The sequence below is a fragment of the Syngnathus leptorhynchus genome, chromosome 7 (genome assembly GCF_054491065.1).
Source record: "Syngnathus leptorhynchus isolate UIUO chromosome 7, UIUO_Slep, whole genome shotgun sequence".
Lineage (NCBI taxonomy): Eukaryota > Metazoa > Chordata > Actinopteri > Syngnathiformes > Syngnathidae > Syngnathus > Syngnathus leptorhynchus.
In genome coordinates this window covers 9,520,857-9,548,347 of record NC_141201.1, presented here as the reverse complement: position 1 = coordinate 9,548,347, position 27,491 = coordinate 9,520,857, and the positions used below count along the sequence as shown (strand labels likewise).

General features: G+C 40.5%; 4 protein-coding genes across 5 annotated transcripts; 2 read left to right on the top strand and 2 right to left on the bottom strand.

The window, feature by feature from the left end:
* Positions 1 to 432: 432 nt before the first annotated feature.
* On the bottom strand, positions 433 to 2,716 carry polr2i (RNA polymerase II subunit I). The gene is made up of 6 exons (XM_085916426.1): positions 2,502 to 2,716; positions 2,354 to 2,408; positions 2,097 to 2,170; positions 1,423 to 1,497; positions 807 to 858; positions 433 to 609 (listed from the first exon to the last, which is right to left on the bottom strand). Exons 1-6 carry the CDS (start codon positions 2,561 to 2,563, stop codon positions 547 to 549), a joined length of 381 nt encoding a protein of 126 aa, XP_085772552.1. The 5' UTR covers positions 2,564 to 2,716; the 3' UTR covers positions 433 to 546.
* Positions 2,717 to 4,124: 1,408 nt separating this feature from the next.
* Positions 4,125 to 9,974, top strand: lbhl (LBH regulator of WNT signaling pathway, like). Its single transcript, XM_085916991.1, has 4 exons — positions 4,125 to 4,210; positions 7,370 to 7,439; positions 7,719 to 8,013; positions 9,227 to 9,974. The coding sequence occupies exons 1-4, from the start codon at positions 4,125 to 4,127 to the stop codon at positions 9,304 to 9,306; spliced, it is 531 nt and encodes a 176-aa protein (XP_085773117.1). The 3' UTR covers positions 9,307 to 9,974.
* Positions 9,975 to 10,376: 402 nt separating this feature from the next.
* Positions 10,377 to 12,121, top strand: c5ar1 (complement C5a receptor 1). The gene is made up of 2 exons (XM_085916714.1): positions 10,377 to 10,407; positions 10,839 to 12,121. The coding sequence occupies exon 2, from the start codon at positions 10,846 to 10,848 to the stop codon at positions 11,893 to 11,895; it is 1,050 nt and encodes a 349-aa protein (XP_085772840.1). The 5' UTR covers positions 10,377 to 10,407; positions 10,839 to 10,845; the 3' UTR covers positions 11,896 to 12,121.
* Positions 12,122 to 13,032: 911 nt separating this feature from the next.
* On the bottom strand, positions 13,033 to 25,551 carry LOC147054648 (dapper homolog 3-like). Of its 2 annotated transcripts, none has more exons than XM_085916352.1 (4): positions 25,048 to 25,551; positions 17,983 to 18,088; positions 17,597 to 17,707; positions 13,033 to 16,263 (listed from the first exon to the last, which is right to left on the bottom strand). In XM_085916352.1, exons 1-4 carry the CDS (start codon positions 25,549 to 25,551, stop codon positions 14,768 to 14,770), a joined length of 2,217 nt encoding a protein of 738 aa, XP_085772478.1. In that variant the 3' UTR covers positions 13,033 to 14,767. The 2 variants fall into 2 exon arrangements, with proteins under 2 accessions (XP_085772478.1, XP_085772480.1); XM_085916354.1 differs by having other exon boundaries at positions 13,033 to 16,236; positions 25,048 to 25,284.
* Between the last annotated feature and the right edge of the window lie 1,940 nt (positions 25,552 to 27,491).

Below are 27,491 nucleotides of genomic sequence, written 5' to 3'. Positions count from 1 at the left end.
CGTGTAACTCATGCCACCACCCCCACACTCCGGAAAAAAAGATGAATTCCGCCCAACACGCAAACGCGGGTGCGCACCCACTCACACATTCATTTTTTTCATAAACATCAAAAAATGTATTAAACCAGCACAAGCAATCACTTTGCCTTTAGAAAACCACAAGATCGAGGGCTTACTGAAAGTTGTTTCTAAAATGTTCCCATTGTAAGTAATAAGGTAACTAAAAGAGTGGAAGTGGATTTCAGTGCAGGATGGTTTTTCCACCAAGTGCAGAGAATTAAGGTGTCCATGCAGGCTGATGAGGCCCTTAGAAGAAATTAATGCTAATTTGAAGTCTGTAAAAGCTTGATTTTATTATACATACTGGCTGATCACTTGCATTGCACTTGACCATTGAATTTCTGATCCTGTCAATAAAATGACACACACCAGTCATTGAAACAACACATTGTATTGATAACAAAACTGTCTGAAAATGACAACTCCTAATAAAGAACAAATAAAACAACTATATTCAAAGGATGTCTGACAAAGTTGCAATGCACACTACTCCGTCCATCTATGCCCACAGTGAGGAGCTGTGCAGACATAGTAAAGTCTCATTGCATCCTGTGTTGGGAGACACAACAATGTATGGTTAGAATTGACAGACCACAATCATATCCCACTGGATAGCCTGTAATTCTTTCCAATTTATTTACAAGATAGGAAATAACAAAAAAAGAATACAGAGTTTGATAAATTGGTGCCAATTAGTTCTTTATACAGTATTGATTTGAGGAGATGAGTATGCAAAAAATGATTACCTCAGCTTTCATGCTGTGTGACTGGAAGAACACTGCCTCCTTGTGACCACACCTAAGGATAGACCAGTGCAAGCGCAGCGTCATAACATGCAAACATTCACTGATACATCTCTATTTTTCACTCCATATGTACATACATATAATATTAAATAAACTACATATATTAAGTAAAACGCACGCATACAAGAGGTGTGCTTGATGTTGTCCATATCTTTATATTTTTAATTAAAAAAAGCATAGAAGGGAGGTTGTTTCATCATGACAATGTTCTTCTCAGCCAGAAACTGCTCACAGAATTGTAAGGTGGTGCCTTGACAAGGGAAAGCAACCACGAGTTGTCCTGCCCATAATTTCGTCTCTAGAGGAAATGTTGCGGGATCTCTAAGGTTTTATGACAACGTATATTTTATGATATATTTTAGGGAGAGAGGGGGGAAAAAAAATCTAATTCACAAACATTTCACCATATGCAAGTCTGATTATCATGAAGCACAACAGATGGAAAACATAAACCAAACAAACAAAAAACACTTAAAAAACACGTTTCATATAGAATGTATTCCTTTCTTTTCATTTCAGTATAAATGAGTGAGCACTGCACAGTGGGAAAACTTACTTAGGGCAGGGATGGTCTTCTGTTCGTGGTAACGTTGGATCTTGAGATACATCAGCAATGATTTGGGTCAGTTCACTGCAGAAAAGGGAAAGCGGATTAATGAGGGTGAACAGGGAATAGCAATAAATATTTTTTGCAAGCCTTAAATAAACTGATCTGCTGCATATGTTATCACATGTTGACATTTTTAACTAGCGCATGTACATTTGAAAATATTTCCCTCATTTTAGCCTCACCACAGTGCCAATGCAATTCAAGATTCATTTTAAATTCTATCCATGTATTTTCTTTACAATTTATCTGGAGCCTATCCCATCCAAGTTTGGGCAAGAGGCAGAGTTCATCCTAATCTAGTTATATCTTACAATCACTTTTGTATTTCTAATAGTAATAATAATTTTCTCGATACGGGGTCTTTGCTTTTGGTGTTATTTTGTACACTTTGCTCCAGTATGTTTTTTAAAGCAATTATCGAATCTCAGTTAGACTGGAACATTACACATTCGAATAGAACACCACAAACGACGTTAATAGACACAGTAACGTAAATTGATTTATTCATTTAAAAACGGACGGTTGCTTTAAACACAGAAAATACAGCCACCGTAAAGAGTTCACTTCATTTCAACACCAATCAATATATAGTTAGAAAATACAACAGAATTCATACTTACTCAACCTCATGGGTGATCTTATTGACATAGATACAACTGTTGTCCGCCTCTTGCTGATAGTCACAATTTCTGCACTGTGAAAGGATTTCAAAGATTAGAAATAAAAGTGGCAAATTAATTCCTGGCAATGACTGATCTTTTTATGACAAACGAGCAACCCTGTGCGTTCCTTAAGGAATAACCATGGGGTCTGATTTTGACATGATTTTAAGCGATAGTACCAACAAGAAGCAATTTAACACATCTGATAAACTTACCGCGTAAAGTAAGATACGATTCTCCTTATCTTCTTTTGGATACAACATATTGTTACTGAAATAAAGCAAATACAACAAGATAACACCTCGATTAATATCTCCACTCAGCGGCAGTTTAGCTAGCTAGTTTTCCGTATCACAATCTTACCACTCTTGACAAAACCGGATCCCAACAAAGCCTGGCTCGTATGTCCCGCTTTCCAAATCCATTGGGATGACTATTATTTAAGGATAATAAAAAAAACTACTATCTAAATTTAAATCAGGACCGTTAAACAGAATTTTAAAATCTTGAGAGGCAAACACAAACCAGTGGTTGAAAACACACAAGTGCGCATGCGTGTTATTCTGTTGAGTCTTTTATTTTTCAGACAGCGTCTCCGAGTGGCTGGAGGTATATTTTGCAACGTCCAATTCGTGAGGTGTACCGTGCTTCAACGGATTGAAAGATAAACATGCATAATTCAAATCAATAAAAAAAAGCAAATCCAATTCCTATCTAATTTCTGTACAGTGTTGAGAATAATACTCAATAATAATAATAGTACTCAACATATTTCCTATATCAAATTCTATAATTTCTTGAAATGGGGAATTCTATTTTCATTTTAAGCCAAAATAAAAATATTACAAAAACCTAATAGAATATTCAACCATGAAGAATATTATATATATATATATATATATATATATATATATATATATATATATATATATATATATATATATATATATATATATATATATATATATATATATATATGTATATATATGTATATATATATATACATATATATATGTATATATATACATAATATATATGTATTATATATACATATAATAAGTATATATAAATTAAATAGACAGAAAATAAATATTCAATGTCTGTAATTTAAGAGATGTACACATGACTGTATAAGCCGCATTGCCTCCTTTTACTTATACTTTACTTTTAAAAATCCCCTGCACCATATTTGTTATTTTATTTAAAAGAAAAAAGGACACAGGCAGAAGCAGGATGCTACTTTATGTGTGTGTGGTTTTTTATTATTACCTTGTAGTTCCATGTACAACCCACATAAGGGTTGACACACAGCTGTCCAGAGAACTCTGTCTGTTTATCAGTCACCGGTGCCTGTTATATATTCCTCTCTCTCCCCCCTCAAGCTTGAGCCCTTGATCCCTGAGCTAATTCCATGATTCAACCAAGTCTAAATTTGCTGATGGCGCAGCAGCACACAAAGTTCAGATTTCTAGGATGAGCCCAAAACCTCTTAAACACAACGTAAACACATCATAAATTGTAAAAAAGTTTGAGCTACGTGCACAGTCATGTAACTTGCTGTTTGTCAATAGTGCTCGCCATCTGTGCCCTTGCACATGCTTTCACGACGCACTGTGCCAACTCATCAGAGGGGACTGTCAAGCCTGGCTGACGTCACCCATCAAGCCGGTGTAATCGAAAGAGACGCTAATCCAAAGCCTGATTGTGGGTCGGGCTGGTAGAGGGAGGACGAAGACACAAGGAGGGAAGTTTGAAGGCAGCACATGTTGCCAAAGTTACACTGAGGCTCCTCAAGTGAAACAGGATTTGTTCTAATCGGAGCAAGGCTTTCAGGCACACCACCTCTTGCATCCTCATCTTTTGAGCATCTCTGAGGGGGTGATACGCCCACATCCAGGCCTCGTCCTGGACACCAACAGACTCGCTGAGCGCTCCGCAGAGGGGGAATGCTGTGGGAGCTGCTCACCTCCTTCAGAACCCCCCATGATGCAAACTGTGCCCACGGTTTTCACCACAGTGGATCTGTGTCAAGATGGAGAAGAAGAAGACTGCTACCTGACAGCAAATGAAGGGTAAGAGCAGGCGTTATTATAGGAGGCAGAATTTTCGTTATTAACTTTATTTAAACCTGAATTGGACAGTGATACAATTTTTTAATGTTACACCTAGCAATATAGAAAATGATTTTTATCGTAGTACTCCTAGGCTGCCATTTTCCTTTGTTAATAATACTGTAGACACAGTATTTTAAGACGATATCCGTTAGGCCTATTGAGAGTTGTGTTCATTTTCCGTACATTTTAACATTGTGAATAAAATCCTAAAATCTAGTTGCATTTTGCAGCATTTGAAGCGCATTTAGTCTTGGCACAATGTATTTTATACAGCAAGCTTAGCTGCTACTGTTGTGGTCCACATTCTGTTTTTGGCCGTGCAAACAAGATTGTGGAGTGAGTGGAAACGCACAGGTGTTCAGACTCAGAGAGAGAGTGTATATGAAGGGGATTACATGGAGGCTAAGCTTCTTCATAATAGCTCCTGTAAGTTTCCATCCCAGGTGGCACTCAAACAGCTTAGTGTGACACTCTTGCCATCGACATCATATCAGATTTTTATTTTACTCTATCGGATTGCACGCATTCCAGAAATGGGTCAAAAATGGCAACGTACCCTCCAAAGCTGATCCGGTTAGGATGAGAACAGATGAGCGTCCTGGTTTTTGGCCAGTGTTGTTTTATTTGGATTTTGTAATAAAAATTAAATGTAACTTGACAACAAATGCATCATGCAGGTTCCGCATTCGCAGAAGGTCAGTTTGACAGAGAAAAGGTCGATGTGGAAGTTCATAGGAAATATCCGTCATACATTTGTCTTTCCTTTAAAAACCTACAAGCTTTTACACAATGCATCGTAACATAATCAAATAAAGTGAATCCACACTTATTTTTGATTTGACATTTGCAACTTCGTCTATTCACTGATATATCTAGGGAAATCGCTATTTTAGTATTTACTGAAAAAACATTCTCGATGCTGCATTTGTATTCAGGTCAAAACGAGAGCAGTATTGTTTGGTGCTGACTGGTGGTATCTTGGTGCCAAGGAAATATGTTGAAGTGATTCGGGGAGCTTTATTTAGACCAAAAGTAGTCATTTGCTACCATCCCGTGGCATCTACAGGCAGACATTTACAAAACACTATCAACCTTATTAGTGTGTGTGTGTGTGTGTGGGGGGGGGGGGCATTAATTACTTGCGCATTTTTTTCATTCTCGCCAGGGCTTGGTAAAAGCACATTGCTTTACAGCTGCTCTGCAGGTATACCTAATATTATGGTTGGTAACTCTGTTTTTGTTTTTGAATGGACCATACCTGCGTCTTTAGGTAGTAAACATTTACAATAACTGACAAACATGAATAATCAATATGGATTCACAACTTAATGCCACCATGCAAGTCAAAGTGTAAATTCCCTTTAGTGCGCATGCCATGCAACAACTGGCCAGCAGATAGAGCTGTTTGTCTGTCTGGTTGTTGTTATCTGCAAGCAGTTACAATGTTAGCATTCTAATAATGCTCATCAGGTTTCTGTTACTGTTTTGTTTCTGTTGGATGGAATAACCATCTGAAGTTCACGATAGATTGATGGAGATGCTCAGATTACATTTATTTTATCATGAGCCAAAAAATTCATGTAAAAAGTGATCTCTAAATGGTTCATCTGAAAGTACATGAGACCAAATTTTACATTTGTGCAGTGCATGCATTTTATTCATGGTCACAAATAAACAGATTTTTTCCCCCCAACATCAGTTCATGCCCATACACTGAATAATATTTACAACACTTTAGTTACTGTGTAGACTATTACGCATTGACCATTTACATTTTGCAGCAAAGGAAACCGTTTGTGAAAAAAAAAAGTCTTTCACTCATATGCCTTAGCTAAATCTTGCTGTTACTAAACATCCAAAAGAGTCCAAAGCAGCTTCTATATAAAGTAACACTGAAATGAGATTTGTCTTTCAGCCGAGATGTCATTAAGGCATAAGCACGATTTTAACAGATTGCGTGCTACACCGTGACTCTTAGAGTCAAAGCACAAGTAAAGCAGGGAACGAGACAGAAAGAAAGCAATTAAAAAAAAGAGAAAAATCAAGTAGTGAGGGAAATAAAAAAGAGGATTCAAGCACATTGCCAGTCCTTCTTAATCCCCCTCTCAGTTTTTATCGACACCCCGAAGTTATTTGAAGCTGGAGTGAAAGATTGAAGACACTGTGGGATCCACAGCAGGAATCTTTGTGAACTAAAGATAACAGGGGACCTTGGCATGTCTCACATCAACTATCACATTTGGAGAGTGCAGCAAATGGTTGGTGGCAGATGAAACGCAGCGGCCACGCTCCCACCCTCTCTTTCATAAGGAGGGCGTGGAGTCCATGTGTTCAGCATGGCTCACTGTCACAACATGAATTATGAGCAGCAGCAGACATAATCCATTTTTGTGCAAATATCTGTTTGACTCTGCGTTAATCTGCAGTGTGTGTGTGTGTGTGTGTGTGTGTGTGTGTGTGTGTTACAGGAGACACCATGTGATGACACACACACAGACACAGCCACATAATTCACTTAGTCTGGGAGCTTTAGATATGTGGGAGTGACCGTAAACCCGAGAACATAGAGCCTGAGAACAGCCAAAATTGAGTTTAAAATACAAGAAAGCATCGATGAGAATCATTTGTATCAAAATACTGTAAATGCTTGACAAGGACTATGTGGAGAAATGTCAAATCCAGACAGATTTTGAAGTATGTGTTAAACACAATAGTTTGGCAGGAGCTTTTTCCAAAACGTTTGCAAATGTCATTAATCCAGGAATGTAACTTGGACCACACAGTTTTGGGTTAGCGAGTGCATTTTCTTTCCAGTCCAGTTCTGAATTCTCTGGGATTCCGAATGGCCCCCAGAATGACATTCCGTCAAATTATGAAGGTTTTTAAGCTTCATTTATAATCACGTGACTTCTGGAAAATGCTTGTGGCTATGTCTAAGATCTCATAAAGTTGTTAGAAACGTCCATGAGCCGTAGTGCTGCTTTATGCTGGTGATGGTATGATCACCGGGAGGTAAATTATTTTCTGTGAAGGTTGTGACATCAAGTAAGTTGATCGTTTTTAATGGTCTACACAAGTCTACTTTGGTATACTGTAGTGCTTTTGTTGTGTCTGCAGAGGGATGGAGGAGCTTAGTGGTCAGGATTCTGAAGATCTGAGAAGGAAGCAACAACGATTGCCTTTCCAGGTACCTATTGTCTCTATTCTGGTCATGTGAAATGCCTATTTCCAAAATGCCTCATTTGGCTCAGTGGAGAATGTGGTTCAGCCTCACAGACTGAGGTATGATGTTTGAGTCTCGGCTCGGAACTTTGTGTGGGATTTGCATGTTCCCTGTTTTTGTGTAAAATTTATCCAATTTGTTATGACATGACAGGGCTTATTCCAAATTCTATTCCACTCTCACATAAACTTCCTTAAATTATTAGTCCTAAGTGCTCAATTGCTCCCATTCATTTTCCTCCAGATCTTTCCTGACCCAGTAGAGGTAGTGCTGGGCCCTGAGACATCTCTGAATAGCTTGGCTCAGAACCACCAGAGGGAGCGTCTACCCTCCATTGTTGTGGAGCCCACTGAGGTGAGCGAGGTGGAGAGCGGAGAATTGCGTTGGCCCCCGGAAAACATGGACATGGATGAGGATGAGGAAGACCTCTTTTTGGAGCAGTGCATTCCCCCAGCCAACATTGCTGACTGGGGAGAGGAGGACGAGGAGGAGAGAACATCAGTGATTCTGAGCCAACAGCAAGGACTGACACTCATTGGTGAGTTAAATGCATTGAGCTTTGGGTTAGGGTTAATTTTATGGTGCCATTCTGCTAGTTCTTATCCGGGTCACAGATGAGCTGGAGCTTAAACTAGCAGATTTTGAAGTAAGAGGCAGGTACACCTCGCCCAGCCACTCCGAAAGCTCATTTGCGATACACTCACATTCCAAACGATTGACAAGTTAGTCTTTAATTTGTATATTTCTGGAACTTGGGAGGTTGTAAACACACACAAACATGGAAAGAACATGCAAACTCCATATATAAAGGCCAGAGCTGAATAGAAACCCTGAGCCTTTGAATTGGGAGGCACGTGCGATTACCACATTCTCCACCGTAATGACGGGCCATCTTTTAATTTTGAAGAACTTCAGAAAGGCCGAACAATGTCAAATGTTTTCTCCCATAACTTTTGTGGAAATATTGATCTCCGAATCAGTATAATTCTGACTGAACTGCTACAGGACAAATGTAATTATTGAGAGCTTTTCATTGGAACGGAAGCTTCTTTTCGTATTCCCATTTGCAATTCGTGGCAGACTTTCTGTAAGGAGCAGCGTAGTATCTGTGCCAAATGTGATGGAGAACGATCTGTGTATTCTCCATCATAAACACTATGTCTGAATCGGATAGCTCAAGCCGCCCCACCTCAATCTCTTGAGGAAATAAAGCCGTAGCTGTGGCTTCATGCTGTTGGCAGAAGCCCACGTAAAATCCCGGGAAAACTACACTCCAAGGAACTTTTTGGACTGTGTTCACAGCTACTCTGATGAAAATTGGAGGAGGGGATAGATTTGGGGTAGTGGATGTGGGGGCGGCTATTCCTCCAAAAATCCCTTTCATTTCCTTCACACTGATGTGGAGGTCAAACATCTACATCTTCCAGCTGGAAAGATGACTTATTGTTCCACAATGGCCGTGTCTTGTGCAGGGGGGGGGGACGGGGTTAGGTCACACCCAAGTGCTGAGGGTGAAGATGTAATGGAATGAATTCTGATGTGGACTCAGAAAGTCTAATCATTCGTCCAAGAAGCAGAAGTGGGTTGACCAACGTATCATGACAAATTGTCTTTCAGCTTCTCATGAAATCATGCAGAAGTGGGTTGACCAAAGTATTATGCTGTATCTGTCTTCTCATGAAATCATGCCATGTTTATTTCCATAATTATTCATTTATTTCTCAGTCATTTTCCAATTGTCTGTTTTACAGACCTACAATCGGATGCGTTTCAAGATGACACCCCCACACTTCCACCAAGCTGTGTTTCGGCCCTCAACCGAAACCTCTGAAGACCCCGTGAGAAAACATTAATAAGTTGATCCGGGCAATGAAATATTATTCGTGTGAGCTGAAGGACTAAAGGGCAATGCTGAAAGTAGATTATTTTTTCAAGTGCTGATAAAGAGCCAGTGACGCTCACAAAGACGCCATAAATGGACATGTCGACACACTTGGCAACTCACTGAGGAAGATCATTACATAAACATAAATTGTAAAATGCAAACATTCATGGAATATTAGCATTTCTGTGTCGGATTTTTGTTCAAATTTCAGAGCCATTGTTATTGTTCTTAAGTTTTATTTCCCTAACTCCTATTTTTGAAATGAGTCAGTGAGTCACAGTGCCATAAGAGGACATGCTGGCTTTGCATATTATTTTGTTCCCTTAACGCTGTTCTCCAAAGATCCCTAAGCTTAGTCTTGGACTCTATTACCAAACATTTTCAACCCATTGTTGACTTCAGTGTATATTTAGAAGACAAAGTTCTAATACTCATTAAATAGTCATCATAATATATGAGGTCAAAGATTCTAAGACAAACATGTTATGGGAACTTGTCATTTTGACCAAAAAAGAAACTTTTGTATGTATAAAGCAATTCAGATAATAGTGAAAACTATAGTCATGGATATTGATATTAATTTGGTCTTGTGTCTAGGCTGCCTGTGAATATTATGTACATATATATGATGGTGTCGCTGTATAAATGATAAAAATAAACCTGTCAATAAAGCATTTTGTTCTACTGCCACAATCCATGAATTATACGTACTTTATAGATTCACAAAATTAAGAGTTAATACATTTGATCAAAGAAAAGTAAACATACATCCATCACACTATTACTGCAAAATACTATGGGTGTAAAAAATTCCAAATTTTCTTGGAAAAAAAGAAATCGAAATTTTAATAGTTGGTTGATTATTTATGTAATGTCAAATTTATCTGTCTGACCAGTCATGAATGTTGCTATACGTCACATAATGACGTGTGTGTGTGTGTGTGTGTGTGTGTGCGTGTCTCTTGGGGTATAAGACATTGCAACAGTAGAAAAGCACATAACTTCCTCCTAGCGAAGACACAAGCGCAACATCAACTGCTGTGACCCGTGAGTTAAACCTTTTGAAGACTTACATTATTTGTGAAACCCTTTATTTCAAACTTAGAATATGGTTGCTATTATCGAGTTTTTCACATAAGTATTGTGATTAGAATGTTTTGATCATATACTTTACAGTTTATTGATGGAAGAATTGAACTTCTTATGTCAGAGAGCCCTGAAAACTGTACAATGGGAAATTTGACCAAATGTTGTAAAAAATGTGGCTTGAAATTTGAAACATTAACACATTGCATATCAATGCATCTAAATAGCAATGGTCAACAGCAAATTTCATTCGGAGATGGTGTCCTAAACTCATTTTTGACGCTGATTAAGCTGATCTAAAAGTCTCCTCAAGTTGTGCGGCTTAAAATAGTTTGGAGACAGCATTCACATCATGAGAGCTACATAGCTAACATTTTGTTTTGAATTTACAGCTCAATCATGGACGACCTCGATAACTGGATTTACACCCTTGACTTTAACCTCAGCATTCCAGACGGCAACTTCACTTTTCCCGATTTTCCCGATATCATGAGGCCCAAGATTCAGCCTATCCAGGTCGTTGCTCTGACCTTCTATGCCCTTGTGGTTTTATTTGGTGTTCCTGGGAATGCCATAGTGGTGTGGGTGACGGGATTCAAAATGCCCGCGTCGGTCACATCCATCTGGTTCCTCAACCTGGCGGTGGCTGACCTCCTGTGTTGCCTCTCGCTGCCTCTTCTCATGGTGCCTCTTGCCCACGATGACCACTGGCACTTTGGCTCTTTAGCGTGCACATTGGTCAAAGGCCTCTTCTACTTAGTGATGTATTGCAGCATCTTGCAACTTGTCTTCATAAGTGTGGATCGTTGGTTGCTGGTGGCCTGGCCTGTGTGGTGCCACAACAACAGGCGACCCAAGTACGCTGTCTTGGGCTGTATTGCAGTGTGGTGTCTGGCCCTGATCGGAAGCATCCCTCAGTTTGTATTCACTCAGGAGATCGTGTTGGGCGAGTACAAGCGCGAGTGTGTGACGGTTTTCAGTGTGCAGAAGGCCTGGGCCGTCACAACCATTCGCTTCCTGTTTGGATTCATCCTACCATTCCTCATCATTGTCATCTGCCACTTGATGGTCTACAGAAGAGCCGACAGTAAAGTGGCATGCAACAGGAGTCGCTCCAAGCGGACGCTGAGGGTCATCGTTGCCGTGGTGCTCAGCTTTTTCCTGTGCTGGCTACCCCTGCATATTGTCGACTTTTTGATCTTGGTGACCCCTCGCCATTCTCCTCAGAGCCCATCTGTGTATCTGGCCCATGTTCTGACCCTATGCCTGGCATACTTTAACAGCTGCCTCAACCCTCTTCTTTATGTGTGTCTCGGCCGAAGCTTCAAAGACACCATGAACCGCTCTCTATGCAACATTCTGCACTTACTGGGCGAGGACCACACGGCCAGAACCAGCGTCACTCCTCAAACTACAAGCTCCTCAGAAAAGCAGATGACTAACGTATGAGGAGGTGCAGAAATTAACATGAGCCATGATCAACTGTGGCAGTGGATGAGAAGACTCAAATTTTCTTCTTTCCTTTAATTTACTACATTGAACAATTATGGTATGATGGCCCATTCTTGGCAAAAGAAATATATTTGTTAATAGAGGCCACCTACTTCATTATGAAGCAGTACAAACAAACAGAACCATTAAATGCAACTTAATAAAGTGCTGTAACATAAAGAAACAGATTTTTCATGTTTAATGCAAAGAATATATATATATATATATATATACATATACATATATATATATATATATATATATATATATATATATATATATATATATATACATATACATATATATATATGTATATATATATATATATATATATATATATATATATATATATATATATATATATATATATATATATATATATATATATATATATATATATATATATATATATATATATATATAAAATCTAGAATAATAGATAGAAAGTAATCTAGAACCACCCGCGAAAACTGCTTGTGTAAAAGTCAGGAGAATAATTTCAATGATACTGCATATATATATTTAGTATCATTGAAATTATTTTTGTTTTGTTCTGTTGTACTTTAAGAGCATAAAAAATACAGTGCTCGTGGTAAAGAATGATTAGGGAAAAACTATGAGGTAGTAAGTAGGAATATCAGTTGCAGATGCATAGATAGTACTACTGCAGTTTGAGTGTGCTTTTTCACAGAATGTGACAGGATTTCTTCAGAATTGCAAAGAACCAATACTTGCATCATATCTTGTTAGTCCATGTGACAGTCAAAACCACAAGAGAGCTTAACTGATTCATATCCACTTCATTAGATATTTATAGAAATAGGAAATTGCACAATGTCAGGCATTAACCCAGTACTCAATACTTAATATGTCAGAAATGGTTAGTTCAGGTCTTCAAAAATATCTGATGAAACACATTGATTAAATAAATCTGCTTATTCTGTCTATCACCTCTGCTGGAGCTGAAATCGAAGCCCGCACATCTAAACTGTGAGGCAACGTGCTAACCAGTGCTGCACCGTGTATGTACAATACGTGTTTACACCATACTGGCAGTTGCACGTTTCCATACACAAGGACTAGTCACACTTGTGAACATACCAAAGACCAAAACATTTTTATTTTATTAAAAACTACATTCATTCCGAACAAGGCCACATCATGGATATAACTTAGCTACATACTTACAAGTGTGTTACCTTGTGTGCTTTTCCCTGTTTCACTGCAGTCGTGCCTTTAAAACGACTTCTGTTGTAATGACTGCGCTAAGCCAGTCATCATAGATGTAGTGTACATTTTCAAATAAGAATTTAGTTACAAAACTGACATGAAGTACGATAGTACCTTAAAACAGTATAACATCAATTTCTAGTAACATGAGTCTCAGACGTGCTTAACTCAAAAGTGACATATGGAAATATTATAAGTTGCTGGAAAGGCAATATATAGTATTTGTGTGTGTGTGTGTGGGGGGGGTGCATAATTTGAGCATTTACATTTTGGCCTAATCTACAAGCATCTATTGACATGTCATATTATTCATCCATCCATTTTCTATGTCACTTATTCATACTAGGGTTGTGAGTTAGCTGTGCCTCTCTCTCAGCTGACTTTGGCCAAAGAGGCAGGATAAACCCTGGACTGATTACCAGCCAATCACTGGGCACATATAGACAAATGACTGTTCACACTCACATTTACATCTAAGAACAACTCAGAACAATACCGCATCTTCACATAATTTAGCATGTTTTGCAATGTTGGAGGACGCTGGAGTGCTTGGAGAAAACCCATGAAAGCACAGGGAGACATACTGGAGCTGGATTTGAACTTCATGATTGTGAGGTGGGTGTGTTCACCACTAAGATACTGTTCCTCCTAAATGATGATGATAATGATTTATTCTGATCTACTAAATCCTCATGAGAACTTTCCCACCAAAGACAGACTGCGTACGCTTTCTTGCCCTGACCATAATTTATGAGTGAAGAAAATGCAAACACAAAAAATAATAGGTATTATTTCATTTGAGTGCTGGTTTACACAATTATAAATCTCCTATCGTGAGTTGTCCATCAAACCACAAAGAACATTTTCAGGCTTTTAGCAAAGTTGTTGTCAAGATTTATGATATGACTTGGAGAAGTGAAATTTGCCAATACTTGAAGACATTTTGTAGACTTCTGTGCAAAGGCATCGGGCCACCATTTACCTTTTTTGTTCTATCAATGCTTTATTGACCATACAGTTTATAATTTGAACATCACCAAGCCAAGCACAGACCTTTACCTTTGAGCATATTTGTGCTTATCTGTTGATTAGGTAACAAGTGACTCCCTGGTTCATTGAGGGCAACAGACAGCCACTATCCTCTGATGCAAACATTGAAAATAAATTCCTGTCTTAGCACCTTAATCTAACTCCTCATTAAAGTTTTATGGCGTGTGCATGCAGTACCTATCCACAAAGATTTGTGGAAATATTTGTTTTTGGTAGTCCTGCTAGAATACTAAAATGACAAACCCAGTGGTGGCTTAATATCTTTGCACAACATTTAGATTTTTATCACAATATTAGTTTCACAGGCGTGAAGCATGAGTCATTCGCAATAATTCCTTTGGACATCAGCTCCATAGCAACAAAGCAGGCCTTGTCAACATTCGTAATGTGGCATCACATCAATTAACGTCATTTAGGGGAAGATGGAGGCCATTAGTTTTGATGTGGGTGCTTGTCGGAAACAACCATGACACGCCAGTCTTTAATTAGAGTACAGCGCAAAGCCGAGAAAAGCTGCAACCGACAGTCATGCTTTGGTTTTGAAACCAATTCACACGGTGGTCATGACTTTGAGGGATCCTGAGCGGAATCTGAGGATCTTCTTCTTGAGGGCGTGGGAAGCTTTAATTTTGACAAAGGCCTTTGGCTGGGCAGGCGGGTTGGCGGCGGCGGCCTGCGCTGAGGGTGAGGACGAAGAGGATGTGTTAGCGAGACGAGGTGGAAGCTGCTGGGGCCACACTAACCCCCCGCTTTCGTCTGAATCGCTGGAGAGTGAGCTGGAGGCCGGTGAGTACACCTCGCTCATGCTGGATGAGGACTCGGCCGGGGCAGCTCCCACATAGGCGTCTTCCCCTTGGCAAAGTGGTGCTCGCTGCTGGAAGTCTGAGTGCCAGCGTTGGGCATGCTGCTGCGGCGGATGATGATGATGCTGCTGCTGCTGCTGCTGCTGATGATGGTGACCACCGTGACCATGGCGTGCTTTTCGAGGTGGCCTCCTATGTCCTTGCTCTACGTGGTTTTCCCCTTCGTCTTGACTGAGCTCCAGGTTAGAACACCAACGTCGGTTTGCTTTGTCACTGTTGTTCCCTACGTGAATCTTAGCAACTTGACCTTGAGCTTGATCCCCCCTACCTTGATGCCTCTCGGTGGTGCTGTACCTGCGCTCAGGTAGTACCCGCTGGCCAAGGAGGCTGTTCTCTGATTGGGATCGACCGGTTTTACCGCTTGACTTTTTAGACCTCTGTTTTTCATTGTGGCCTTTCCTTGAGTTTCTGGACTTGGCGTTGTGGTGGTCAGGAGAGGCCTGGCGGGCTTTGGACTGCGTTGGGTTGAAATGTCTCGGGGAGCGCAAGGGGGCATGGCAGGCCTGCCCTGGGATGTATTGAGCACTTACTAGATTGTGCTTGTGATTAATTGGGGGCTGTGGACAATGCAGGGGGGTTGAGGGTTCACAACAAAGGTTAAGCGCCCCAGCACTGCTGTTGGGGTCCAAGGAGGGCAGAGGTGATGGTTGCCGCCCAGCCGGGTTGTGTGGCTTACACTGGGGGTAGGGCAGCATCGAATAACGCTCCTCATCCAAAGATGGGACCTCTCCTCCATAGGACTCACCCTCCGGAGGGTCACAACCCCGACTCAGGCTCTTTGGGTTAGACAAAAGGTCAACTTGAGGACCTGGATGTCCTTGCTCTGTGGAAAGAGAGGGGCTTTTCCTGTGAAGGGAGGCATGTGCGGGGGTGAAGTTGTATGGCGGATCCGGGCTTAGAGTAGTGCGAGGCTGACACGGCCGTGGCGAAAGGGTATGACGCTGGACTAGATGAAGTATGTAACCCTCCACCCTCATGGCTTGCTGGTAGTGTTCTTCTGTCACCTGATCCCCCGGAGGCTGCTGCCAGGATTGCTCGTCTCGGCTCGGCTCCAGCATCCACGAGTCTACTGGTGTCCCTTCCTCGGCGATGCCCTCCAGAGGTGGGTGGGGGGCAGAGAATGAGCGAGGCAGGCCACTTGGAGGAACTGTCATGTCTGATTCCCCATTCAACAAGAGTGGGTCTCCAAATAGAGAGAAAAATGCAAGGAGTATTAGTGTCATAATGAACAGGAAACTAGAATACAAGCAGACCATCTGTTTTCATCCTGGAGCTTCCCACTGAATTCGGCCAAGAGACCAACTAGTATAACGGTGTCAGGGACAGTAGACTTCAAAATAATATGATTTTATTTTCATTGAATATTATTTTTTCATAATTCTGTTTTTTATATTTAATTACCTTTTTTTTTGTTTGGGTGGAGTATTATGCAAAAAATACTTAACCATTCTAGCACTTTCTAGGTCATTGCAGGCCATACTGTAGTGGGCGAAAATGCTGTGGTTACAAATTATATTATCTTTTTGTGTGTAGGATTGATCAAAACTATTTTACTCATATTCTACCAACCATCCCTACCCATATTCTAGCCACTTTCTATTGCGTAAGACGTGGCATCCACTAAGCAATGCATCTGAACTGGACAATTGCAAATAAATTACAACCAACAAATAACCTCACACACCGACAGGAAATCCGTTCTTGCTGCTACAATAAATGCAAACTATTAACAGAAAAACACCTTTTGAACTACCATCTATACTGTATATATATTTTTATGGAGCTAAAACCAACAGGACAAGTCAAGTAGAAAGCAACCGCTGTAGCTACTACATACATGTCTCCGTTGGTGTAAAATATAAAGGGCAGAATGCACGAGAAGAAAGTAGAGCATGTTTTCACGATGACTAGATTTCAAGATTGTCATAACTTTGCAACCACAACTGTCATCGTTGTGAAAGATAACGTGACAACCAGGACATGACGTGATTTTTTTTGCTTACAAACCACTGTGGATAGTGGTGATAATAGTGGTTATGGAATGATACACAACTAACTTCTGCATTTGATAAAACAACTTGAAGAATTTCAGGTATTCAGGGGTCATCAACGAAAATGTAAAAAAGTTCCAGAAAAAAGTGAAATTGTCCTTACGGGGTGTTCTGAGTAGAACACTATTTATTTTCTTATGTGGCTGTAACATGACATGGAGAAAGTGAAGTGCTGTAAATATTTTACGGTGGATTAAGAGCCTCAATGAAGGCCAAATTGGGAGTTTGTTTGTTAATTTCTTACTGTATTAGGCTCGCTCATAAAAGAATAAAAATAAAACAAATCACTTTGTACTTGCTTTACGGAGGTATCAGAGGCATCTTTTATACATAAAAAAGCTGTAGCAACCAATGGTTAAGGCACATAAAGGCAGAGCAGTCGTTATTTATTGACAGAAGCCTTATAATGATGTCCACGTGGAACAGGAAACGGTGAAAGAGGACCATGTGTGTTTATTTTCTTACCCACAGACTTGGGCCTTTCGTTGGTGTAAGGCCAGGAAGAGACCATTTCTGCTGGCTCTTCAGAACAAGTTCTCCCTTTAGGCGACTGACCTTCAGTTGACTCGAAAAACACTAGAAAAAAGTACAGCTTGTGTGAGAGAAGAGAAGGTTATTTCATAGCCATCAAACCTAGGTTTCTTGTAGCAAACGTTGCAAGCTGGCCACTAAACAAATATGTATAAACAGCATCCAGTCAAAAATGCAACAAAATCCTACTTGAATTGGCAATTTATGAGAAAAACGAGCTTACGAGAAGTTTGGTTGGTACTTAAATATAAGTATTAACTCATAAGGCTGCTAGAACCCTTCCCCTTGATTACAGGTTGTTAAACTCGGCCGACTGTCACCTGTATCTCCTTGAGCGGCATCATGGTGGTCAGTGTCGATGTTCAGCTCTCCCACCTGCTGCTCCAGCGCTTGCATGAGACCCCATGGCGAACTCTGAAGAGCACTCTGAAACACAAACACAACACACTCCTTGTTGTTAGCATGAAATCTCTATATGACTGAGGCATGAATCTGAGACAACAATGCATAATGATCAAGTGGAGTCTAGAGATGCCAATCAATAAAGTACAGCATGTTGGCTTTTCATTGAAACACGTCGATTTGTATTCACACAAAAAGGCTTGAGTTGATGATGTAATAAAGTATTTTGTCATTTAATTGTCAAGGACAAGTCGGAACATAAACATGGACTCACAAAAATTCTCTGGAATCTAGGACAGTGGTTATTTATATTTATTTTACATTATTCTGTTGTATTTAGTTATTTATTGTGTATTTTGATATGATGTTGTTTTGAGGTTTTAGTTCGGTGTTGGGATTAGTTAATTGCTGCCGTGTTTTTAATTACTAGTTGAATTTAGTTTGCTGTTGTATTTGGCACTTCATTGATGTATCTCTGGACGTTGTTATGCAAGCAAACTGACAGTACACAGGAAGAAGTCAGGTGGAACATGAATTATTCAAATACACTTGAAAGTGCATGCAATGGAGTGGGCCTAATACAGGATGTTGCACTCATGTTTAGAACGTGTGATGCAACAACTGAAATCAGTTGTCACGCAAGCTTGTGTCAGATCTAATACATGTAAGCCTACACTGATTTAGTCGGAATTTGTACAAAAAGATATACGCTGTAGTAATTAAAAAAAAAGTATATAAATATCAAGTTACTTGCAAAGGTTAATACAAATTGAAATAATGAGTCGCCATGGGGTTCATTTGAGACTTCCTCATGTCACCTCCAAAAAAGTGAGCTTTTCCACTGAGCTTCATCGTCATTGTGTTAAGATGTCATACTGTTTAAAATACATATTGGTCTAGCTCACACACTTCTTTATAAATCAACTGCAATCAGAAAATGGATATGCAAACAACAAACTATGGGAGTTAACTGACAGCGTGGATATTTTTTTGGCTAATGTCAGCATTTATTGAATAAATGATGGCCCACATCTCATAGGCTATATTTGCATTTAAAAAAAAAAATGTATTGGACATATAGAGCGGACATATTACGTGTAACAACATTCAACTACACACAAAAGGTGAAGAAAAGTACGCAGTACAAATGTAAATAATTTGCAACTGAATGCTGATTCAGCCTCCATTTAAGAAAGAGAACAGACACACATCTGCTTTTAATTCCTTTAACAGCTTTTCGTACAATAAACTTACAAACACCTCTTAAATCATGGGACTACTGAATTAGAAAACCTTTTGAATGACGCAAGGGAAATGGTGGTTTTGCTCAGTCTAAACTACAACCACAATGGAGATTGTTAAATTAACCTAAGCAATATCTTTGTGCTAAGTGCTAACCTCTAACAACACGTTAAAGCTTTCTCTTGCTCAGCCAGCAACAATGGCCTTCCTCAGACTGCTGCATGCATGTGATCAGCCGTAAGTGAATTAAAGGTCGTGTAGCTCAACGTCAGCATCATCACAAATTGACATCATGTTCCTGCTCCTCCTCTGTTGTTCAAATGTGTGCTTTGCTCACGACAAGAAAACGTCAAAATGCACGTGAACGTTGACTCCTTTTGTTTAACGCGCACTCATGATGCAAATGCCGCTTAGGGTCAGTTGACCCACGCTAACCTATGCTTCCCCAATAACCTTGTCACCCCCCCACAATTGCTGTCATTCCAATTGTCTCAACAAGGGTGCTTATTGTCTTGGTCCAAACAAAGCTGTAAGCAACCCTCCATCAATATGTTCTTGTGTGCTAGAGACCTGAAACGAGGAGCATTGTTTTTTGGAATTAAAACCATTGGAAATCAATGAATCAATGATGCAATTTCACACTATTGATTTCTTTCTTTCAGACAGTTCCCACCCTGGTGCTGTTAGTATATAAAGCAGTCTGACACTTTACAGCATTTGATGGGCTCCTACAGTAAGGTACTTCATTGCAAGAAGCTTTTAGCAGGCTGCTGTGAGATTATTGTCTATTATTGATGCCCTCACACTGCTTTCACCACACTGTGCACAATCTATCATTACCCTTTTACAGTCCTGGGATGGTGGGGGATGGGGGCAGACAGACGACAACGCTCAGCCCACCTCACCTAACCATAAAGCAGCTACACAGAGACTACAGGGACCGATTCATGTCATCATTGCCACTAATTCCGATTTGTCTCCACGTCTCCACATTCAGAGTGGAGATGAAGATGAGAGGTGCAGATACTGGAGATACGAACACACAATGGAAAAAAGAGATCACTGGTTGTGCTAAAAGGGAGTGAGCTCATAAACCAGTCAGTGGTTCATCACCAGGACATAAACATCTATGGAATGGACCAATGAGACAGCCTCACTCCTGGACCCTCTATAATTAAATCAGACAAGGCTGTCTGACACACAACACACACACACGCGTACGCACAAGCACACACACGTACGCACACACACATACGCACAATACTTGACCAAGCATTAAAAATCATAAACACTTAAGTTCACCTTTCAAATCATACACTTCACATCACATCTGGGGCTGGTCAGAATGGGTTAATATTACCTTCCTGATAACTGACACTGTTGACTTCCAACATAGAAGAAAAATGCATGATGGAAGATTGGGACTGAGTTTGACCATTGAAAGTCCTCACTGTGAAAAGAGCTATATAAAGGTATATAAAGAGCTATATAAATAAAATTGACTTAATTAGGTAAGGAAAAAAGGTCCTTCATTTAAAACTGCATGCTGCTAACGTTCATAAGTAAGGAAAACGTAGGCTCCAAAATTTGCAGACAAATACAGGCGCCGTGCTGGAATCACATGCTCGAACTACAAAGGAGTTGGACACAAGCGAGCTGCACTTCAGGTACATTATATGGTCAAGATGTGGCTAATTTGATGATGTTGATGAGGCATGACGTGCTGCCTGCTGGTTGCAAATGAAAACACAACATGTATTTTGTGTCTCCTAGCAACATCGCTGCACATTCTTGACAACCTAACAGTCATTTGCTAGTGTAATAGAATGTGACCCTAAATGTGCTCCTTTCTCAGGGCGTGCAGTTCAAAGTCATCATTTCAAAGACACATCCACTTATTGAAACACCAATCTTTTTTCATTCAAACAATTAATCAGGATTTCCTCTGTAGCGCATGCACTAACACACACGTGAGCTCTGTGATAACAAAATATCAGGGAATGGAACTCATTAGGATGCTATGACTTAGTGCTAAAGCAGAGAGGAGGGATGTCATGGGGGGGCTGTGAAAGGAGCGTGACGTGCCACGATGTCCTCGTGTGAGTGGCAGCTTTGACAGCTCAGAATATGTGTGCTAATATGAGTGTAATGTGATGACTCAGCGTTTGTACACTTTCCATTTAAATAAAAAAAAAGACTCTAAATTAATTATGTGTCCATGTCTTATCGGGGCATAAAAACTAAACCCTTGATCAGTTCCCTTATCCGATATATAATACCAAGCATTCAAATGCACTCGCAGCTATTTAATTATTATACCTACAACATACAATACAATAGAGACGAGTCAGCCGATAATATCATCGGATTTCATTCTTAACTGTGACAACAGCGTGGGACAATCCCTCCGAATTATTATAGAAATCAATTCCTTGAATTTCTTGAAAAATCACGTTAAAAATTGTTTAATAGCATTACTGTCGCTCGACGGGTGTGCAAGACGGTTTCTAATTGCCAATGTCACATACACGGCCAACTACATCATCCAACTAAGCACCTTAATTTACTTGCCAATGTCATGCACAGACCCGAGCGAATCAATTTCTGTTTCTGCATTGTCAAGCATAGCATACTCAGGCGTACTATGCTCCGACCTCTCTGATTTTGATGCAAATGAGGGATGCTGCCAGGAAAAGACTACTTCCATCCCATAACGGCGCACAAAGGGGCATACGCCTTGTTATGTCTGACTTTACCAGTGCAAAGCGCAACCAAACAACAAAAGAAAGAAAACTCCAATCTTATTACCAAACTCCACAAACCAGAAATTAGGGCCACCTTTAGACTTCACAGAACCATACCATTTTAATAGTTGCATACAAATTACCAGGTTATATATGGTGAATGTGTTCACAGAATAGTTTAGAATCACTATTATTTTATAATATAATGAAAACAATCAAGAAAAATACTGGAAGCAGTGCCAAGAGAAAGGCTTTGTGAATAAATTAATAAAATTTCCATGAAACAAGTATTAAAATTAAGTTGTAAATGTAGGTCAGAGCATTGTAGTTGAGGGTGCCAGACAAAGCCTGAAGGCACACTGCTGGTTTCACAAAACAGTCAAAATACCTCTTAGTATGATGCAGTACACTTAGACATTACAACATTAGGGGAGATATTGCTAAAAAAAAACAAAAAATTTGACCAGTGTCCATAGAAAGTGAGCCTTGTAAACATCAATTCTTACTGAAGTTGTGCTATGACCAAATAAGGTGGTGTGTGAGTGCCTTGAATGATGAAATAAACTGTTGCTCTACGGGCTGCCAACTCACTGCCATTGCTTCTACGTCTGCTTAACAATAGCAGTGAGTGGACAGGAGGTCAGCTCTTCATGCGTCACCAGCTGCTGTCTGCCATCCGAACCCTGTTAACACCTCACACTGTAGTAGAGGTCGGCCTCAGATGGCACCACAATGTACACACATACAGTACAGTACAGCCACAGTCCCAACACAGCTACACCCTGTAAACTACACGGGGAGTTGTCTCCGACACACATGGAGAGCTGAATTGAGTACAACTGGTGCCATCTATTCTGTAGGGACATTCCTCATGCAATTACTCACATGCTTGGGTTGGCAGAAGAGTTAATAGACATTGATCCACATATGTTGGATCGAAAATAAAAATAGGAAACTAAGCCCCGTTTCCCCCCTCCCTATCCTTCATCCCCAAGCCAATCCCTCCTTTGCAGACCATGAAACAACTGCTTCTCCTTCGTTTGTGATGAGGACAATTTTGGCTTGCAAGGTGGGGTTGGGCGCCGTCACTCTGTCTCCTGCCCGAGTGGAAACACGGCTTTGTTCACGTTTGTTATGTATGCATCCTAATATCCAATTGGAGGGAAAGAATCGTGGAACATCAAGTTTTATGATGGTGTTCAATCACTGGGAATTTGACCACCATTTTCTGGTTGTCACAGAAATGTTTCCAACATTACTGGAAATTTGATGTATTATAATGTGGGAAAGCAGAAAGCACATCCACGTAGCACAAAAAACCAAGGTCAAGATCACCCAACATGTCAGCGTACCCCAAGAAACATTTGAGAATGAACTGTTTTTGATTTTTAGTTGGCTTTTTTGGGGCCTCTTTAGCAATATTTCTTCCAAACGAAATACCCTCGACAATGACTGCTAAATGAAGAAGAACGAAAGAAGAAAAGTGGAACGAAGGAAGCAGATTCAAATTCAAAACAGTTGGCAATAAAATGAAAGAAGAATGATGTACGATTGTAGATAAGCACTGCATGTCTTCAGGAATGCTTCAGATATCTATCCATCCATTTTATGAACACTATTATTCAGCCTCACATTCACACTGTCAATGATTGGGAACTGAACCCTTGCTGTCTGCATGAAGGTCAGGCAGGTGAACCACCGTGACCTCATTTCACATTTTGTCCCATGGTGAAATTGCATCATTTCAATGTATGATCCACATTGATTTTCTACAGCGGAATATAGATTGACACTTTCGGTCAGATTAGTTTAATAATGTTCATGATTATACCTAGCTGCATAAGGTCAAAAAACTATTCGATACACCTCGCCATAGCTTTAAACATATAGACAAACTGTGTACAGAGAAAGTGTTGTGTCTTTGGTTTCTGTTCCCATTCAGGAAAAGTAAATGTGAATGTTGCCTTTCTCTATCTGTTCCCTGTGCTTAATTGGTGACCAATCTAGGGTTTAGTCTGCCTTTCCCCAGATGTCAGCTGGGAGACTCCATCTCCCTGCAACCCTGAACAGAATAAGCGCTACATAGAAAATGGATAGAAGGGCATTTAATTCAGCTCTTGTTTTGGAACTGACTGCTTTGCTGAGGTATACCAAATGTGAGCAGCCGTGTTCAAGGCCACCATCCTGTCATCTAGCAACATTAGTATTCTGGTCCACATGCATCTATTGTTAGGGCCCCTGGTTGTGGGGAGGAGGAGGGGGGGGAAGAGGTGTAGAGAGAAGGCGGTCGATTTAATTTCTCATTCCACCTCATTTATTTCATAAATACCTCCTTTTGTTACAGGGTTATAACAGTTGTCTGGGAACTACAGTACCGCTATGAGCCACAATAACAATGACCGTAATGCTTCTATAATCAGCATATGTACACTGTACACATGATGCTCAGTGATGCATAAAAGTTGGGAGTCTGAGATGCTCCAGGCAAAAAAAAAAAACCCTCCCCTGCAGTAAAACACATCACTTTTAAATCTACTTAGAGCACCTCATCAATTATGACATAAAGACGTGGACCACAAGCAAACAACTGAAAATCAGTCATGTCTTTATGATGTGGAGAAAGCTGCAATAAGAGCGGGCTTGTAAAGCAGTAAAAGGCACAAAAGTGTATGATGGGGAACAATGGGCCATTAAATAGTCGGCCTGGGCTCCAAACGGCGGCTGCTCCACCCCCTGATCTGCTCGCCCACAGGCATAAACCTCCAGACCCAGCGAACAGAGAGCCTATTAATCAAGTTGAGTAACTTTTTTTTTTTCCCCCTCAACGAAGAAATATCTCATTCTGCACCATAGGCAAAAGCTCAAAGTAAAAGCGGGCAAGCGGATTACGCAGAGCAAACAGTCTGGAGAAAAAAAAGGGGAGGGGGCGGTGTTTGGACTTCCTAGAATCCAAACACAGTGTGAAATAAATAAATAATAATAAATAAAAGTTCTTACCAGCTGGCGCCTCAGTGTCAGGTTATCTTGGCCCCAGCAGCTGAACCAGGACACGTCCCCTGAAGTGGGGGGTTCCTGCAGGGGCCGCGGGTCACCCAGCGCAAGCGCTCCGAGCACTAGCCCCTCCTGACGCTGCTTGCGGAGCTCCAGCTCGCACAAGCCGGCCAGACTTGCCTCCAGGCGCTCCTTGGTCCGGCTGCGCTCCGCCGTCACCGGGAAGGAGAAGGCGCGGTGCATAGTCCGAATTGCTTCTAGAGAACAGTTAGAATAAATAAGCATACAAAAAGAGTTTTTACGCGGATATTGGAGCTTTCTCCATTCTCCAAGAGTGTGTTGGGAGCAGCATGCTTCCCAACATCTATGCGCGATACATTTTTTATTTTTGCAGCTGTCAAACGCGGCCACGGAGCCCCGCCCTCGCTCCGCCACAGTCCACGCACGGTCCCATCTGGGTCGGGATTGGAGCTCGGGAGGCGGATGGGGGTGTCTGTGAGCCATGGACATCCCATCCCCCTTGATTCATTCCAGACTCGGCGACCTCACCCATCTCCTCGTCCCCCCCCCTGATGAGGAGAGAGAGAGTGGAATACTTGAGGGGGAGGGCTCCTCTTTAAAACTGTTAAAAAGAAGAATGATGAGGGAATCAGTAGAGATAAGACTGCAGGAAAAAAACAAAAACGATTCTCATGGTTCTAGAAGAACCACTCCAAGGCAAGTCAACACCTGGATTCAACTAAGCAAATAGTTCACATCCTCCCATTGGATATGCACTGACTGCACGCATTAATAGCTTTCATCTGGCTGTGAGATGCTACAAAAATATGTTGCACAACTACAGGGGGGAGAAAACATTTTTCCGAGCAAGAGTCTCATAGATAATAACGAAACCTAATCCGGTATAAAGCAATTGTAAAATGTGTATTAATATTTCCGGCAATTTTGTAATGTAACATTTGGCAAGCATGGTAGTACAAAGTTCAAATAAGTGAACTCACCCCTTAACAACAATGCTGGTGTCAAACAAACAACAAAGTTTTCAACCTTTTGAAACTTTACTTAAACTTGAATGTATTTGTTTCGATTTTGTGTGTGTATTTGTCAAAAGGAACAAATATTATGTATATACGGTTTTCAACATTGCCTTCAGAAGTCACCCAATTAGCAGTCTTGTTTGCTCAAGATATAAATGTGCCTGTTCTGCGAAGGCTCGGCAACTCACCAGAAAGGTCAGGGAAAACGTTGCATGGTTTGATGGTGGTCAGAGAAGCCATCAAGAGGTCATTCTGGAAGAGCTGTAGAAATCCACATCTCATTTGGAAGAATCTGTCCCTAGGACAACTACTGTATAAGTCACGCACTCAACTTTTATGGAAAACTGGCAAGAAGAAAGTGAATCCAAGTCACATGAACTCCAGTTTTCCATGTAGTGGACACTGTAAACATGTAAAAAGTGCTTCTGATTTTTTTTTAAATCTGAATTTTCTACCTACAGCATTTTTGAGCTTGGACTACTGCCCGGTTGATCAACAAATGTCAACTGATACAAAACAAACCTTTCAATAGGTGTTGATCCCGTTCAAATAAACTACAACTCAATAGATTGGATGTAAACAGCTGCATTGCTTTAAGAAAATAACTCGAAGCTACACCAATTGGAGAACAAAGACTTCATTTTGGAATATAGAGCAATGTGGTATGTGATCTGAGGATGGGCACAGAAAAGCAATGATGTCTGTCCAAGCCTGTGTTTTATGATCACTTGTGCTATGCGAGCCCTAAAAGGGAGGTGAGCCGACTATGTGAATCCACTGAATGAACAGTGTTTTCTTTCAATGAATGTTCTGTGGAAGCGTAGTTGAAGGAACACGAGACATCATTTTCACACATGCATTGGCTACCCACTCAGTCTAGACCTTAACTCCATTGGGAATTTTTGGAATGTGCTGGACAAGACTTTACACAGCACTCTTGACATGGACACTCCCACCATAAATGAAACAAGAAAAATCAAGATCAAAGCAAATGTCAAATTGCATGTATGTTTATTAAAACAATTCAAAAAAAAATAATTCTGATGAGACAGCGTGCATGGGATAAATTGATAATTATATAACCCTGTTTAGATTTGACATTAATCAAGACATTTGTCACATTTTAAATGATCTGGACTTCATTCGAGCAATAGAACAGGGACAATTTGGAGTCTTTTTTTTTTTTTTTACCAACTACATCCTCCAATGTTGAACTTTTGGACATTCAACAAGAATGAAAGATATTTGATTCCTGATGTACATAGTTGACGTTTATGCTCTAAATGAGGTCATTGAGTTGCGATTGAGAGGATTATTCAAAGTGCAAAGAGCTAACAGATGGACAATGGGGACCCACTCTACTGTAGTAACCCCCTTCCTGCCCCCCCAAAAACAAAGCTTTCGACATCAATA